Source organism: Canis lupus, chromosome 35 (assembly GCF_011100685.1).
Source record: "Canis lupus familiaris isolate Mischka breed German Shepherd chromosome 35, alternate assembly UU_Cfam_GSD_1.0, whole genome shotgun sequence".
Taxonomy (NCBI): Eukaryota; Metazoa; Chordata; class Mammalia; order Carnivora; family Canidae; genus Canis; species Canis lupus.
Genome location: NC_049256.1, coordinates 14,221,115 through 14,238,783, shown reverse-complemented (window position 1 = coordinate 14,238,783; position 17,669 = coordinate 14,221,115). Strand labels below are relative to the sequence as shown.

Below are 17,669 nucleotides of genomic sequence, written 5' to 3'. Positions count from 1 at the left end.
TCTTCTTTCTTTGTGTATCATTTCTAAATATTGTTACTTTTCTTTATAGTTTCTTTTTTGAATTCTGAGATTATTTAGAATGGTATTTTTTATCATCAAATTTATGGGTTGGGAGAATACACATTTACTGTTAGTTTCTATTTTCAGTGCATTGTGGTGAAAGAACATGATCTGTATGATATCAGCCCTTTGGAATGTGTTGTGATTTCCTGTGTGGCCGAACAAATGGTCAAGTGTGTAAACATTCTGGGTGGGCTTATAAAGGATATGTATTCTGTATTTGTTGAGTGAAGAGTCTCTCTAAATATCTGTTATATTCCTAAGTACAATTATTGTTTTACTAGTAAATAAATGATTTATTATTTGGAAAAGAGTAAAACTGTCTCTCTCCTTAGGAACTCATCTTGTCAGGAAGGGAAGAAGGGTTCCAGAAGCAGAACCTGAGTATGATCCTGGGAAGCCAAACACGATAGCAACTATATAGTCCTGGAAAAACGAAGACCCTCTCTGACCCCCAGATGGGGGAGGGTCTAATGCAACAGTCCTGCCCTTGGAAATACCAGAACAGGTCAGGAGAGTGTAAATGCCAGTTGTGTCACTGCCTCTGCACTCTGACTGATCCAGCAGGTGGCACAGAGGTAGCCTCTGCTCAGGCAGCACAGTTTTGACCTGCTGGTTAACTGGGCCCTTCCTGTTTTGAATATTTCTCCTTTGCCAATACCTGATAGGGTTATTTCACTAGGGATATTATTTGATTAGGTCAGATTGGATTGAATTAAAGTGAATTGAATATTCATACTCATTTAGCTTAGCCCTATGTTGGTGTTCTACCTAAGGGTGGCTAGAGAAGATCTTGGCTCTGTAACCAGCCCTTCTTTTACTTTCATATGAGTTCTTGTGGGGCTGGATTTTTCTTTTAGCTAGGAAAATTGTCACCAGATATTCACTGGGGCAGGAACTTCTTTGGGGACTTCTCTCTAATTTTCTTAGTTTGGACTCTCATAGAGAAGGCTTTCTCCTTAAGTGTTGTTGCTATGGTCTTTGGTAGCCAAGGTAGTCCTCTTGTCTCTCTGATGGCGATTTTGCACATTTATGAATACCACTTCACTGCTAGATAACACCCTTCCAGTTGGGACACAAGCAAGCTTCCCAACCCCTCTGAGAGGGATGGGCCAGAGGGATCTCTCAATCTGCTTGAGAGATGGTCTCTCCTCCCTCAGGGGACCCGACTGCCCATAGGCAGGTCACCCAAGCTGCATGAGGCCTTCCTTATTTTACCCCAGTGTGCTGTCAAATACTATTTTTCTGTGTACCATGACATGGTAAAAGTAGGGAAGGCCTGTGAGAGGGTTCCAAGCTGAAGATAATTATGCTTTTATTTTGTAAGCCACATTCTCAAGTTTAATGCTATACCTGGTATTATTCCCCAGCCATTAGCTCCTAGCCCTCTGCCTCTGCTCCTAGCCCTTTGTTTAAAAATTGGAGTCATGGCACCTGGGTGGCTCAGTGGCTGTGCCTTTGGTTCAGGTCGGTGATCATGGGGTCCTGGTATTGAGTCCCACATTGGGCTTCCCACAGGGAGCCTGCTTCTCCCTCTGCCTGTGTCTCTGCCTTTCTCTCTATGTCTTTTGTGAATAAATAAATAAAATCTTTAAAAAAATAAATAAAAGTTGGAGTCATGTCTTGGCTGTGTGCGGAGAGAAAAAACAAAAAGTGAATGTGCATGGCATGGAGATGGGGGAGGAGGTAATGGGGGAGAGTGGGGTGGGGACATGGGGAAGGATAGCTGCATCATTGTGATGATAGTGATAGCTGGTGAGAGTTCAAGAGGAAAGAGAATCCTAGGAGAATCAGGACTGTCATTCCCATGGGGACTGTCCCCTCTATTGCTTACTATGGAAGCTCTAAAATTAATTTAACTGAGGCAAGGAGCATTTCCTATTCCTTTGAGTGCTGCTTTACCACCCCACTGCCTTGACCTTTCCCCCAAGTCTTCCAGGCCTGACCATGACCCAGGAATAACATGTTGAGGCTTCATCTACAGGGGACCTCCAAGCCTTTGCTTGGGGTTTGGACTGGTTGGTGCCCATACTATACCAGATGTTAAATAATTTTTCTATCCATCCCTGGATGAATAAATGAGTGAATTAATGGCCTTGGTTCCTTTCTATTCTCATTGTGATTGATATATTCTTTCTGCCATCATTCTCCCAGGCCACACTTTGGCCCTGATTACCTCTACCTAAGAACAAGCCCTGTGTCTCTCCCCCCTTTGGGTGGCCCTCTGTTGGACCCCAGAATTACAGAGCCACAGCCCATGTAATTGTACATGTAATTGTACATTGCCTAGATATGTACAGTTCAAGTGATTGATTTTGGGTTCTGTATGATGCCTTAATTAATAAGTAGGAGAGAAATGTTTAAAACGGAGAAGTTATTGTTTTATGTCCCTACCCTTTAAGCCAGAAATTGAGGGAGTGGAATAATGCTCTCAATTTGAATTGCAAAGGCCATGTTATTCTCTTTCCAATAATATTTACTTTCTGCCAGACTGTTAGGAGGGTTATTTTTCTGGTGTGCTCATCTGTGAGTGTAAGCAGCGTGTTAATGATTTGGGATTCTAAATAGTTTTCCTTTGTATTTATTGATCTGTCCAGAAAAAACACCATACTTTCTTTCTGTTTATGTATAGAACAATTATACCATCTGCCCCATGCCCTCACATACCCAGTGAGGCAGGAGAAAGTTACATAGCATAGTATTCTCCTAGAAAAACTGGGGGCAGGAAGAGGACAGGTGCTCTGAGGATTTTCAGACATCCAGAAGGAAAGTTCTGTATTTTCCATAGGAGCTTGTAATGTCCAAGCCCCTGTGTATTTATTTATTTATTTTTTTAAATTTTTATTTATTTATGATAGTCACACAGAGAGAGAGAGGCAGAGACACAGGCAGAGGGAGAAGCAGGCTCCATGCACCGGGAGCCTGACGTGGGATTTGATCCCGGGTCTCCAGGATTGCACCCTGGGCCAAAGGCAGGCGCTAAACCGCTGTGCCACCCAGGGATCCCCCTGTGTATTTATTTTAAAACCATTTCCACTAAGAGCCACAGGTTTGGTGGAAGCCTTTTAAATTGTGTCTCCAATTCTTTTGGCCTGGCAAGTGACACAGATTAAAAAAACCTGTTGCTATGCAATCTAGTTGGGTCATTATTACTCTTGGTATTTCAGAAGACTAGTAAAATAGCTAGATGCATTTAGGCTCCCTCTTTCACTGTGTTCATTTACTCAGAGAGGGAGTTGGAAATTTTTTTTTGGCGGGGGGGGGGGGGAGTTGGAAATTAAAGAATCTTCTGAGGGGATCCCTGGGTGGCTCAGTGGTTTAGCGCCTGCCTTCCGCCCAGGACATGATCCTGGAGTCCTGAAATCGAGTCCTACATCAGGCTCCCTGCCTGGAGCCTGCTTCTTCCTCTGCCTGCCTGTGTCTCTGCCTCTCTCTTTCTCTCTGTGTCTCATGAATAAATAAATAAAAATCTTTAAAAAAAGAGAAACTTCTGAGCATGTGACCAGAACTAATTGTTCACTTAAACATTTAAATAAAAAAAAAAACAGTAATTAAAAAAAAACAGTAATTTTTTAAGATTCATTTTAAATGTAAGGAAAACACAGAAATGTAGAACGAAGTGGTTTTCTTTGCATCTCATAGGTTATTTCTTTCTTAAAATACAGATTTATATGCATGACCATGGGAATTGTATACTCAGAAATAACTAAAATGGTAAATTTTGTGTTACGTATGTTTTACTCCAACAAAAAAAGACAGAAAAGGGGACGCCTGGGTGGCTCAGAAGTTGAGTGTCTGCCTTCGGCTTAGGGTGATTCTGGATCTGGGGATTGAGCCCCACATCGGGCTTCCTGCAGGGAGCCTGCTTCTCCCTCTGCCTGTGTCTCTGCCTCTCTCTGTGTGTCTCTTATGAATAAATAAATAAATAAATAAATAAATAAATAAATAAATAAATAAGTCTTTAAAAAAATGGAATCAAGAGGAGGTGTAGGTGTGATTGCCACATGTCTGACTCTCAGCTCAAAGATGCCTGTGTCAGACAAAGGAGGTGCAGGTGACATAGTTAGGGACTACAGGAACAAGCCCCAGGTGACAAATATTATGCTATTTCTGGGGCACCTTCTGTGGATTGATACTGTTAAGCCGCTTCTCTTACAGAAAAGAACCAGGATGTGGCCAGGATGAGGCCTGTATAACAAGCCAGACATGTAACAGGACCCAGGGGGGCGCCTGTGGGGCTCAGTATGTTAAAAGCCTGCCCTTGGCTCAGGTCATAATCCTGGGGTCCTCTGATTGAGCCCTATTTCGGGCTCCTGCTCAGTGGGGAGTCTGCTTCTCCTACTTCCTCTGCCCCCTGCTTGTGTTCTCTATCTCAAGCGAATAAATGAAATCTTTAAATACACATCCACCCACCTAAGGCTCCCAAAAGCACCAATGAACCGCCTGAATGGTCGGCCAATGTCGACCAATTGGGATGAGACCTTCCCAACCAATAAGGGGGAGTCCCTTCCAACCAATCAGGACGAGGCCCTTCTAGCCAATCAGGATGAGGCATTTTTTCCTCCTTTCTCTTAGCCTATTGACCCCAATGGGACCCTGAGCAAGAACTTTCTCTGTTTAAGCAGGACTTCTTTCTGTTGGGGAGGATGTGCTAACTGTGCTCTGTTGGTCGTCTGTCTTCTTTCAGTTCCATCTGTAGCCCCAGTAAAGCCTTGCCTGTACGTTAGGTTTTTAGGTCCTTCTCTCTTCTATCCTTGTTGGGCCCAAGAATCTGATTCCTGTTAAACAGAGGGACAGAGCTGAGAGCCCACAGGCCATTTTGGGGGGTTTAGATTGTATTGTAGATGCAGGAGGAAAGCAGTGGAGGGTTTTCATCAAGAGAGCCAGTGATTTTATTTTTATTCATTTTTGTCTTGATATGTATTTTATAAAATTATTTTTATTGTTGAATATTTGACGTACAATTTTTAAGTTTAATATATTTACTTATTTATTATTTAAGTATCATGGCCAACGCCTTTTTTTTTTTTTAAGATTTTATTTATTTATTCATGAGAGACACAGAGAGAGGCAGAGATATAGGTAGACAGAAAAGCAGGCTCCTTGCAGGGAGCCAGATGGGGGACTCGATCCCAGGGCTCCGGGATCACACCCTGAGCCAAAGGCAGATGCTCAACAACTGAGCCACCCAGGTGCCGCCTAGGCTGATGCTTTTTAAATTTTTATTTACTTACGATAGTCACAGAGAGAGAGAGAGAGAGAGAGAGGCAGAGACACAGGCAGAGGGAGAAGCAGGGTCCATGCAGGGAACCTGACGTGGGACTCGATCCTGGGTCTCCAGGATCGCCCCCTGGGCCAAAGGCAGGCGCCAAACCGCTGCGCCACCCAGGGATCCCCTGGCTGATGCTTTTTAAAGCTCTCTCTGATTACTTACAGGTGGGAGGCAGCAAAAGCGTTAGTCTGTCCTTTGAAGAGGCTATCACGGGAGTCAAAGGGAGAGATGACAGTGGACAGTACTGTCCCATGCCCCTGTCCCCAAGAGCAGTAGTACAGGCACAGTATTGCTTTTTCTGACCTGGACACAGCTCTAGGGAGCCCCTCCACAGGCAGGCTGTTGACCTTTGCTAGGGGAAGGGGAGAAGGACAGAAGGGAAATCCAAGTGTGCTGCTCTTCTCTAGAGGGCCAAGTGCACTGTTGTCAGGGGAAAACAGAGGCTGTGGTATCTCATGTAAGTTCAGGGGCTTCGTGGTAAGACTGTGATTTGGGAGTCTGGTGATTTCAGTCAAATGCTTGCCTTTATGATCTCCCTCAGGCAAGTTAACTTTTTTTATTTTTAATATAGCGGTTTCTTTATTTGTAATAATGGGGATAATTGTACCTACCAGGAAAAGCTGTGAGGAGTGAATACATACACGCACTCAATAAATGGTAGCTGTTATTAACAACAAACCCCCCCAAAGAGTTGAAGGTGGGTTTTGTTGATGATGATGAATGAGTACTTTAAAAAACTCTAGGGGTGCCTGGGTGGCTCAGTTGGTTAAGTGTCTGTTTTCAGCTCAGGTCATGATCTCAGGGTTCAGGATGGAGCCCAGAGCTGGGCTCCCTGCTCAGTGGGGAGTCTGCATCTCTTCTGTCCCCCTCTCAGGTCCATGTGTGTACATGCGCTCTCTCTCAAATAAAGAAACAAAATCTTTTTAAAAGACCTCTACAAATGACAAGTTCAGGAATAAATTTCAGCACTATGCATACTAGAAGTGTTTAGTAGAACTGCTCCAGGGTCTTTGGCAGACATTTGGCAAAGCTATGTTTCTACCAAGAGCAAAAGCATTTCATTTTACAAATGTTAAGATTTATAAGGTATTGGGGATTCATGGATACTCAACTAAAAATAAGCAAGACTTGTTTCTACTTTGTATCAAAAAGAACAGACAAATTAACTATATCGCAATATTTTATTTTTCATTAAAACCATAGAATAGTTCTAAAATTGTGGAAGCAAATAAACCAAATTTTTTACAGTGGCTAAGTAAGGATGGAGAGATTAAGGTAGAGTTCATCTTACTTCTGAAATTTCTATATCAGTGACTTGTACAATGAAAATATTTAAAATTATCATTAAACTGAAGTAATATGAGAAGAAATCCCATTTTATCATTATCCCAGAGCTGTGAATAAAAAAAAAATGGATCCTCACTATTTTTATTTCTAAAAAAGGGTTTAGAATGTTCTTTTTGGAGTCATATGCCAATCATCCTAAATGACAGTAAAATAGGCCTAAAACCTTCACCCAGATGCAGAAAGTAGAGATTGGCAGATAAATCATGGAATGAAGGGAACTGTTTTATTTTTTATTTTTTATTTTTTGAAGGGAACTGTTTTAGAACTTATTTTCAAAACTGTTTAAAAGGTCAAGATATCAGGTTGTGTTGGGATTCAGGTTCCAGATTTAAGAGGGTCTCACACAAAGAACATGAAGAATAAACACCAGTATTTGTGAGGGTATCATGTGTAAAAGCCCTGGGGTTCAAAGGTCCATGTTATCAGAAGCTCGGGACCGATGCATGCTAAGAGCAATCCTCCCCTGTCCAGTACTGTCAACCAGTATGACACAGACGGACAGCCAGCTTCTCTGCCAACTACAACCTGGTAAGTCGCCCCAAGTGTTTCTCACTCAATTCCCACATCTGATTAGCTACAAGGCCAGGGAGACTCCATCTCATTACAGCAGAGTGCCCTGTTTTTTCTCACGTACTCGTGCCTGCATCTTCATTCCCTTGCCGGTGCCTTCCATCACTCTCTGGGTATTGCATGGTGACCTTGCAGGGCTGTGTAGGGTGCACCCCCTTGTAATTCCTCTCCATATCAGAGCCTGAGTGATGGTTCTAAAATGTCAGTCTGGGTGTCTGGTTGGCTCAGCAGTAGAGCACGCAACTCTTGATCTCAGGGTTGTGAGTTTGAGCCCCACCTTGGGTGTAGAGATTACTTAAAAAATTTTTTTTTACATCTTTGAAATTGTTCACTGTCTGCTTTAAGTCTTTTGTGATTGTCCATCATGTCCTGGACTCTTTCACACAAACCCTTCCACCTTGAGTTAGCTTCTTTTTAGCCTCTCCCAGTCTAGAATATTCTCTCCTCTTTATTCTAGCTAACTCTAGCAAGTCTTTCAAAATCTGGGTCTAGTCCTCTCCTCTCTCTGAAGGTCTTCAAAGGCTTCCCATTCTGATTTCAAAGCCTTCCTCTGCTTCAAATCACCCCCTGCAGGTTCCTACTGTGGCATGAGCCATACTGTGTTGCCATTGTCCATTCATGTCTCCAATTAACAGGCCACCAGGCATAAGCAACCTGAAGGCAGGCACCCTGCCATACTCTGCCTTTCTTCTCCGGGACCTAGACCATGGCATTTGGCATGTTCTAAGCAGTTTATAAATATTAACAGCTCTAAGCAGGTTATAAATATTAACTCATACACTCTTCATAATATCACATGGTTATTGGGAGAACCTATAAGCATTCGTTCAACAAATGCGTACTGAGTGTCTTACAGGTGCCAGATACAATTTTAGGCACTGGAGGTTCAGAAGTGAATAAGACACACAAACTTCTGATCTCTGTGGTTTTCTAATCTGCTCAGGAAAACAGATGATAAACAGATAAACAGGTGTATAATATGTTGTGAGGCAGTGAGAGGAGGTAGAAAGAAAAATAAAGCCAGATAAAAAGATGAAACGTGACAAAGATGTCATTTTAGCCAGGATGGTTGGGCAAAGCAATCTGAGGAGGGGAGATCTGAGCAGAGACCTGAGTAAAGCGAGAGGGTGAGCCACACCGATATGTGGGGGTGGAAGGAGGGTGTGCGTGGAAGCGGGGCATGCAGAGGAAACAGCAAGTGCAAAGGCCATGAGACAGGAACAGGCTCGGTCTATACAGGGCAGTGGGGAGGGCAGTATTCTGGAATGCAGGCTGTAGGGTGGAGAGCCGTAGGTGAAGAGACGTGCAAGGCGGGGTAGGTTAGTTCAGGCAATGCTCTTCAGGCCATCCTGAGGCCTTTGGGATTTATTGACTGGTAGGTGTCAAGCCTCGTGGGACATGATCAGACTTCTCTTTTAAAGGTTTACTCTGGCTGGAGCACCTAGGTGGCGCACTCCGTTGAGCATTTGACTCTTGGTTTTGGCTTAGGTCGTGATCTCCTGGTTGTGACACGGAGCCCCGTACTCAGTGTAGCGCGTCTGCTTGAGATTCTCTCTCCCTCTTCTGCTCGTGCAAGGCTCACTCTGGCTACTGTGTGGAGAATGTGAACTCTGGGGGAAGCACTGAGAATACAAAGAGGTAGACCAGTGAGGAGGTGAATGTTCTGGTCCAGGCAGTGATGATGGTGACCTGGAGACCACCATGCAGGGGAGCTCTCAGACTCTGGATGATTTTGAAAGCTGAGCAGAGAGGATCTGCTAAAGCTGGACTATAGAAGTGTATGCTAGTGAGGAGCCTGGATGCCTCTAAAGTTTTTAGCCAAATGGTGGGCTGGCAGTGCCATTTGTTGAGATGGGAGTGCCTGGGGGAGCAACAGTTTTGGGGGGAAGGTTGGAAATGAAGCATTGCTTTAGACTTGTAAGTTTGAGTTGCTGCCGGGACTCAGTTTTGTCTTCTATGAAATGGGGATGATGTTTGCTTTATACATTTGATGAGACTCAAATGTGATAGTTTTCTTTTGATATTACACAGATGTAAGGTCTATTTTTATTCACACGGAAGCTAAGGGTACAGTTCCCTTTAAAGGAACACAAACTACCTCTTGCTGGCTAGATATTGCTGCCCTGGCCAATGTAATTGGCTCTCACATGGAGCAATGATGTTGGTAACAGACCCTTCTCCATATTTATTTAACGTTTATCTAGAGCTTACTATGTGCCAGACACTATTCTAAGGCCTTTATAAAAATAACTCATCTAGTCCTTGAAAATCCTTTGTTTATGCCATTATTACCCTGACTTAACAGATATAGCTGTGGCACCAAAAAGGGGAAGTATTTTGCTTAAGGTCCCATGGCTAATAACGGCAGAGCCAAGAGTCAACCCCAGGTGCTCTGGCTCTGCTTCCAAGCCCGGTGCCCAGCTCCACATCTCCTGCTCCAGATGAACCGCTGCCATCGCTGACACATGGCCTGGCCTCTTGTGCCTAGAGGGTGCCTGGTGTCTGACACCATTGCCTGCACCCTCTGCCCTCGTAGGCGGTCCTGCCTTGCTTCTTACAAGACCTCTGCTCAAAAGAAGCCTGTCAGTACTGATGGCAATACTCCTTTTGTCTCAGACCTTCCCAGGCCGCTGGCAGCCACTCAGAGCACTCAGTGTCCTCTGTCCCTTTCTTCTAACGCCCTGAGGTCAGCCACCTCCCCCCATTGCAACACACGAGGCGCCGGCCTCATTGCCGGTTGTTACAAGTCGTTTCAAAAGCTTGCAAGTATCACGTTTTCCATTCCGGTGTCGAAGCCGACCCTGTGCCACATGGAGCTGAGAGCCGAAGGCAGGAGAGGGACATGCCAGGACCCCTGACCTCTCAAGAGACTCGGAGCTGGAAGCCGGGCCCCGTACGATTCAGCTTTGGGTCCCGGATCCCAGCACCAAGTGCGCACAAAGTGGACATTCAGTGAATATTTATTTACTTAGCAAATGTTTATTGAGTGCTTACTACTTACATGTCAGTGCGATCGGTGCCCAGGAAATGCGCGCAGGCGGGTGCCCGGCAGGCTTCAGCGGGGGGGGGGGGGGGGGGGGGGCTCCCTCCAAAGGAGCAGAGGGTGCGGGGGGGGGGGGGGGGGGGGGGGGGGAGGAAGCGGCGAAAGAAGCCGAAGCCAGAGGTCAAGGGACTGGCGGAGCTTCTGGCCGGGGCGTCCTCTCCATCTCGAAACCCAGGCGTGGACAGGCGTGCCGCAGCCCCCCGGGACCCCTCCCGTAGCGTCCACTGGGCCGCTGGCCTCACGGGGAGGGCAGAGCTCGGTAGCAAGGCTGGGCGCAGGGCGGGAGGGGTGGCGCGGGCCTGGAGCGAGCTCTCTCGGAGGGGGGCCTCCCCAGCCCAGCGCCCGGACTCCGCGTCGTAGCCTGGATGGCGGCGTCGGTGCGCGGCTCACCTCCTGCGTGACCTTGTGCGAGCCACTTACCCTCCCCTGGGCTCGATGACATTGTCAGTTAAATGGGTTTCCGATCACCTTAAGGTTGGTGCAAGGATTGAGAGGGGATGCCCGGAAAGCTTCCTTGGGGTGGTTCTGGGCGCGCAGGAAAGGCTCCCGCTCGGGGGCGCACACCTCGCTGGGACCCCCCCACCCCCACCCCCGGGTCCTCCCGGCCGGGTCGCCCGCCCGCCCCTTTCCCGGGGACTGACGACTGGCCCGGGCCGCGTGGGGCGCGGCGTGGGAAGCGGCGGCGAGCGGAGGAGGAGGCGAGGGCGAAGAAAGGGAAGGCGCCGAGGGGCGGCCGGCGCGCGGGGCGGGGCCGGGGGGCGGGGGGGGCCGGGGGCCGGGGGCGGGCGGGTTCCTGCGCCCCGCGCTGCGCGCACCCGGAGCCCCGGCGGCGGGGCGGGGGCGGGGGCGGGGGCGGGGGCGGCGCGCGGCGGCCAATGGCGCGCGGCGCTGCGGCGGGGGCGGGGCGGGGGCGGGGCGGCGACACCCGGCTGCTGACAGCCCAAGTCCCCAACTCCGCCCTCGTCCCCGCCGGAGCCCGAGCCCGAGCCCGAGCCCGAGCCCGAGCCCGAGCCGGCCTGGGGCCGAGGCCGCCCGAGCCGCGCCGCGCCGCGCCGCGAGCGGACATGGCAGCAGAATGAGGCCGGCGCCGGGTCGTGGCCGCCGGCGCCGCGCTGCAGCTCGAGACCCGCGTCCCGGCGCCCCGCGGACCGCGCGCGTAGCCGGCCTCCCGCTGGCCGCCCGCTTCTTGCGCTCCGAGCCCCGGGCGCGCGCGCGGCAGTCGGGGGACCCGGCGGGGCGGACCACTCGGGCGTGCGACTGTCCGGCTGCGGGAAGCCGCGGGAGGCGGCGGGCCCCGGGCTGCGGCGGCGCGGGCGCGGGCGCGGGCGCGGGCGCGGGCATGAGCCGGCCATGGGGCGGCCTCGGCGGGGCTCGCGGAGCCGGCCGGCGCTGCGGCGGGGCCGCTGCCTGAGCCGGGGCCCCGGGGGGGTCCCTGCCGCCGCCCCCGGGAGGGACGAGGGCCCCGCGTGGCGGACACTGCAGCAGACGCCGCGCTGAGGCTGCCCGAGCTGCTCCGCCTGCGGCTGGGGCGCGCTCGGCAGCCGGGCGCCTTGGCCGGGCCCTGGGTGGCGGGCGCCCCGCGGCGAGCGCCGGGTGCAGGAGCGGCCCGAGGGGCGTGTGTGTGTGTGTGTGTGTGTGAGTGTGTGCGCGCGCGCGAGCGTGTGCGACCGGGGAGCTGAGCCCGAGCAGGACCCGTGGCCGGAGCAGCCATGCTTCCCGGGGTGGGCGTGTTCGGCACCAGCCTCACGGCCCGTGTCATCATCCCGCTGCTCAAAGACGAGGGCTTCGCGGTGAAGGCGCTGTGGGGCCGCACGCAGGAGGAAGCGGAGGAGCTGGCCAAGGAGATGAGCGTCCCCTTCTACACCAGCCGCATTGACGAGGTGCTGCTGCACCAGGACGTGGACCTGGTGTGCATCAACCTGCCGCCGCCCCTCACCAGGCAGATCGCGGTCAAAACCCTGGGTGAGCGACCCCCCCCTCCCCTCCGCCCCCCGGCTTCTCCCCTCGCCTGCTGCTCTTCTGCTCTCGCCCCCTCTTCACCCCCGAGGCTCGCGGGGCCTCCGCGCCGCCCCCCCCACCCCCGCCGCCGGGCTCGCCGCTCTCCGCCGGCGCCACCTGGACGCGCCTTCCCACGTGCGTGGCGCGGGGGCCGAGGAGGCGGATCGGATGCGGGGCGCGGGGCGCGGGGCGCGGGAACTAAGCGCCCGGCGGTGCCCGGGGCCGCCCGCTGCGTGCGCGCCTGCGAGTGCGCGCCCGGGACCGCGAATGCGGGGCCGCACACGTGCGCGCGGCGGCGGGGGCCACCTGGCGGGGGCGGCGGGGGCGCCCCGCTAGGCCGCTTCGCTTCTTCCTGCCGTGGCTTGGCTGTGAGATCAGAATGTGACGTTCACCTGGGATTACTCCGCGTTAGCCCGGAGCAAGGATGGCGGGAGCGGTCGGACGGGGGTCAGGGGATCCGTTGGGACGTCTTCCAGGTGGGGGGGGGGGGGGGCGCGTCCTGGGTCCGTAGCCACCGGTTCGACAAAACCAGGGGAACTGAACTCTGGTGGCAGCTCAGGAATTGTCTTCTGCGTGGGCTTGGAATAAGAGATCTGAAATTTTGCGGGCATGGGCGCAGTAGTTTCCAAGGGATGGCTGCTTTGAGTTGGAAGGAGCCCAAGGCTGTCAGTTGCACGCGGGAGCATGCGAGGAGTCCCTCCTTAATAACCCGGGAAAGTTCCCAGGCCTGACGTGGAGGAGCAGGTTGGGAGGGAACTCCCTGCCCCTCACCCTGCGGTTCCCCCCACCCCCACCCCCACCCCCACCCAGGCAGCCCCCGAACCATCTCAGAGCACAGAGCATCCGCGCCCTGCCCTGCCCAGAGGAAAAAGCAGCGCCTGTTTTGTCCACCAGCAGTTCTCACACCTACCTGAGACAATCCCAGGACTGGGGCTCACTCCTTACCCTCCCAGGAAATGTAACACGCACCCTTGAGAGCTGGAATTTTTATTGGCGAGGAAAAGAGACAAAGCTTATGGCACAGGACAGGACGTTGAAGTTACAAGGCAAAGAGCAGGGACAGTACTTGGAAGCCAGTGGTAATTTATGTAAAGGCGAGTTTTATCTTTTAAAACAGGGATGGATCTAGGGCAGGTGAAATGTATACATATATGTGTGGTGTGTGTGTGTGTGTGTGTAATTCTGTCTTCAGAGATCTGAATGACCAGAATGTTAGAACTCTTTCTTCCTAGAAAACCATTTTTTATTGTATTTTACTAAGTTTCTGACCTTTGTTGCTTATTTTCTTGGGCCTTGGATTGAATGTTATTGGGTTCTGACTTTTCTGTTTGATGTAATATAGTAATCGGGTTGCTAACCTTAGTCTTTATGGTGGATCTGTGCATACCAGATGGGTCATAACCATCGGATGGCATAAATCTGTAAGGACAATTTTTAAAAAAGGTTTTATTTATTTATTATGAGAATTCACAGAGAGGAGAGAGAGAGAGAGGCAGAGACACAGGCAGAGGGAGAAGCAGGCTCCATGCAGGGAGCCTGATGTGGGACTCAATTCTGGGACTCCAGGATCATGCCCTGGGCCAAAGGCAGACACTAAACCACTGAGCCACCCGGGCTGCCCTGTAAGGACAATTTGTATCCAACAGGTCTGTCCTGAGCTCCGTGTCTGTAGAAAGCCCAGGACTGGTCATATCAGAAAGACCTTGTAACGTTGCTTTTCCCCCACTATGACAACAGTCTTGCAGGTCAGCACCCCTCAGGCTGTATCTCCAGATGAGCGGCCATTCGGGGAACAAGAATGTTCCTATTTTCTGACAGTCTCTTGTACCTTAACCAAGAAAGCATTTGGGCTGCTCTGGGTTGGAGAGAGGTGGCATAAATTATACCTTTCTGGATACTTCTGTCTTTATTTTCAAAAATCCTTAAGATTTTTTTTTCTTGACAAGATTAACAAGAGTTAATCTCTTCAAACCCAAGCAGGAGTCTTCAAAAATAGACCCCGGAATAAGGAATATTCCCATGACTAAGGAATAGGGTTTTGTTTATATTTTTGTAGTAAGTCTTGGGACTTTTTTTCCCCCCCACTTCTGTTTTGGCAGGTCATTTCAGATAGTTTGTGATTATAGAAAACGTGGGGGTATTGAATTTAGATGGGGCTGGACTTTCATCTCTTTCCCCAGTTCATCTTCACTGGAAAATCCCGAGAGGTCACTTTCTTCCACGTTGTACCTGCGAGTGTGCAGCTGGGTGGTTGTCTTGGTGTGTTTGCTGTCATGGTGAGGTTCAACACCCCTAACACAGGAAGTGAAACACCCCGGACAGTTGCAGAGTTGGTTTGGCCGTTGGGGGGTTTATAGATGCTGGTGTTTGCCTGAAATTGGAACAAGCCAGTCTTGACTGATCCTGGTGAATTGTCCTTCTTTTGGCAAAGGCCTGGGCTTTTGAGTTGCTTGCCCAGCAATGGCGAGTGGTCCCTCTGTCCATACTCGTGACTGGTTTCATGTCTGTCAAGGTGAGGGGCTGGCCTGGGGACCATCAGGGAATGACACTTGGAATCAATAGGATCATATACATCCTCCTTTAATTTCTAAAACTTCCCTTGAAATCCCTACTTTGGTGAACTAGACATATTTCTCTGTTGTAGAGACTTCCTGCATTTCTTTTGTACAATTTCGACAGTGCCTAGGACTGTCTTTTACTAAGTACCTCATGTGTGCCAGGCGATGTGGTAGGTGCTGCATATAAAACACTTTATTTGGGACGCCTTGGTGGCTCAGTGGTTGAGCATCTTGCCTTCAGCTCAGGGCGTGATCCTGGGTCCTGGGATTGAGTCCCGCATCGGGCTTCTTGCAGGGAGCCTGCTTCTCCCTCTGCCTATGTCTCTGCCTCTGTCTCTGTATCTCTCGTGAATAAATAAATAAAATCTTAAAAAAAAATAAAACACTTCATTTCATGATGAGAATAGCCCTCAAACATAGATGTTAGCCCCAGTTTATAAATAAGGCAAACTAAAATTCGGAGAGCTGAGCAGAATTGCTCAGGGATGGATAGCTTGGGATTTGAACCCACGCTTCTACCTTCTGAGAGTCCTTTCTTCCTCTCTCACCCCCTAAACTTGCTTCTTGGCTTCAATTCCTTCTCTTAGATCATAGTAGCTCGGGTGAGGTTCTTGGTGTTATCTTTTATTCCTGTTTGCCCCATGCGTGGGCTCAGTTCCTTTTTCTCCATCATTGCTTCCTCCACAGAAGGAACAGGGGCCCCTCTCTAGGTCTCTGGGTGAGTTTCCAGTCCGCCCCTCCTCACCACTGCCTCTCTCCAGCTTCCACACCACTGCCAGCCTTTCCTTGAAGAGCTGCAGACTTGATCATGTCACCGTGCCCCTTGCTGTCACTTCTAGAAGAGTCCCAGCTTCTTGGCTTGACGGGCAGGAGCTGGCCTCATGACGAGCCTGCCCAGGCTATGTCCTGCTGGCTCTTCTGGAACCCTGTGCACTTTAGTGAAACCCAGAACGACTGAGGTGTCCTGGAACGGTCCCTGTTTGCTTATAGGTCCATGCCTCTGTCTGGAACACCTTTTGGCTCATGTTTGTGATGGATGCCTGTTCATCCTGCAGGACTTGGCCCCAGGATTCCCTCCTCTCCAGAGTCTCGCCCTTCCCATACCCTGCTGTGGTCTAGTGCCAAAGGCTGTCTTCATCTTTTCTCGAACCCATTTTATGTATTTATTTAAGTAAAAACTTATTGGGGAACCCCATGCTGAACTTGATCCCAGGACCCCGGGATCACCCTTTGAGCCAAAGGCAGATGCACTGAGTCACCCAGGTGCCCCCTCTCAAACCTATTTTAGTGTACAATTTAAATTTCATTTATTTTTGAATAAGTTATGTATTACGTGGTATAAATTGAAAATACCATAAAATTTTACAGGGAAGAGCGAGTGTCTCCCCCCCTTCCCCCTCCCCTCCCCCAAGTCTCTGTTCTTCAACTGGGAGGTACTCTCAGGGATCATGACCTGAACTGAAGGCAGAGGCTTAACTGACTGAGCCACCCAGGCATGCCTCCGTGTTTCTATTTTTTGCTAATATAGTATTTCATTGTATGGTTAAAGCAAAATTCATTAACCAGTTCTCTACTACCCACATTTTGGTTGTTCCCAATCTTTTGCCTATACGAACCTGTGGTGAATAACCTAGAACCTATGTCGGTTTGCACACTCACCACTGTGCTTGTAGGGTAAATATGTGAGCTGCTGGTCAAAAAGTATGTGTTCATTTCCTTTAATGTAGATAGATGTTGCCAAATTTACCGGCCCCCGAGATGACACTGCTTTTTTTGCTGAGCTGCTCGCAGGCCTCACTTCCAGGAGCCCCCTGACTGCCAGGTGCCTGAAGGCAGCCAGGATGGTCTCCCTCACCTTTGTATCCAGAGCAGCACAGCTCCCAGCTGGCCTTTGGGGAGTCTGTCAAAACCTATGTCCGGTTTGTCCTCCTGCACTTAGGCTGTGCAGCGAGCCACCCACTGCCGCCCTAGGTCCACTCTTGTTCCTTATCCAGGCTAGCCTCTGTATAACAGGTGAGTGGCGTGTATGCATATGTATGGTGCTATGTCATTCATTCCCTGCTCAGAATCTCTCAGTGGCTGCCATGGCACCTGGAGCAACATTCAGTTTTCTTGGCCTGGACAAACCCTGCCTAGTAATCCCCATCACCCGGCTCACTGCCTTCCAGCTACTTGTGCCTTCTTTTTAAATTTAATTTTATTTATTTATTCATGAGAGACACACACACACAGAGAGAGAGGCAGAGACAGAGGCAGAGGGAGAAGCAGGGAGCCTGATGTGGGACTCGATCTCGGGTCTCCAGGATCACACCCTGGGCTGAAGGTGGTGCTAAACCGCTGAGCCACCCAGGAACCCCTACTTGGGCCTTCTAACTCAAACTCACCAGCTCCTTCCTGACTCTGGGCCTTTGCAAACTGGCTTTTCCTCCCTCTGCCCAGAGGGTTCTCCCTCATTCCTCTGGATGGCTAGCTCATTCTGATGTTCCAGCTCAAATGTTCTATCAGGAGAGAGAGAGACAGACAGAGACAGAGACAGAGAAACCGTTCTGGTCTTTCCCTCCCAACCAGAAGTTGAGTCTTCCCACTTCTCACTTAAACCTCTGCAGCCTCTCTGTGTTCTTGATAGCATTATCGCTGTTTGTGATGACCTCTCTCATTTGTTTGCTTGTGCTCTCATTTGCTGTTTGTCTCCCCAGCTGGAACGAAAGCTCTTTGAGGTTGGCCCGTGCCTGCTTTGCTCACCGGGGTGGCCTTATCTCCCCTAGACAGTACCAGGCTCTGAGTCACCTAGTAGGCACACTATAAATATTTGCCAAAGGAC

At 50.1% G+C, this 17,669-nt stretch overlaps 1 protein-coding gene across 2 annotated transcripts in view; it reads left to right on the top strand.

The window, feature by feature from the left end:
- The first annotated feature begins 10,630 nt into the window (after positions 1 to 10,630).
- Positions 10,631 to 17,669, top strand: part of GFOD1 (glucose-fructose oxidoreductase domain containing 1) — a 113,797-nt gene continuing 106,758 nt past the window's right edge. The window contains exon 1 of one of the 2 annotated variants that reach the window (XM_038584197.1): positions 10,631 to 10,766. Coding sequence is in view for 1 of the 2 variants with exons in the window: in XM_038584196.1 (XP_038440124.1) it covers positions 12,002 to 12,254 (253 nt within the window). In the remaining variant the exon portion in view is untranslated. Of the gene's footprint in view, positions 10,767 to 11,901; positions 12,255 to 17,669 lie in introns of those variants that run through there. The other variant, XM_038584196.1, reaches the window with a different exon arrangement.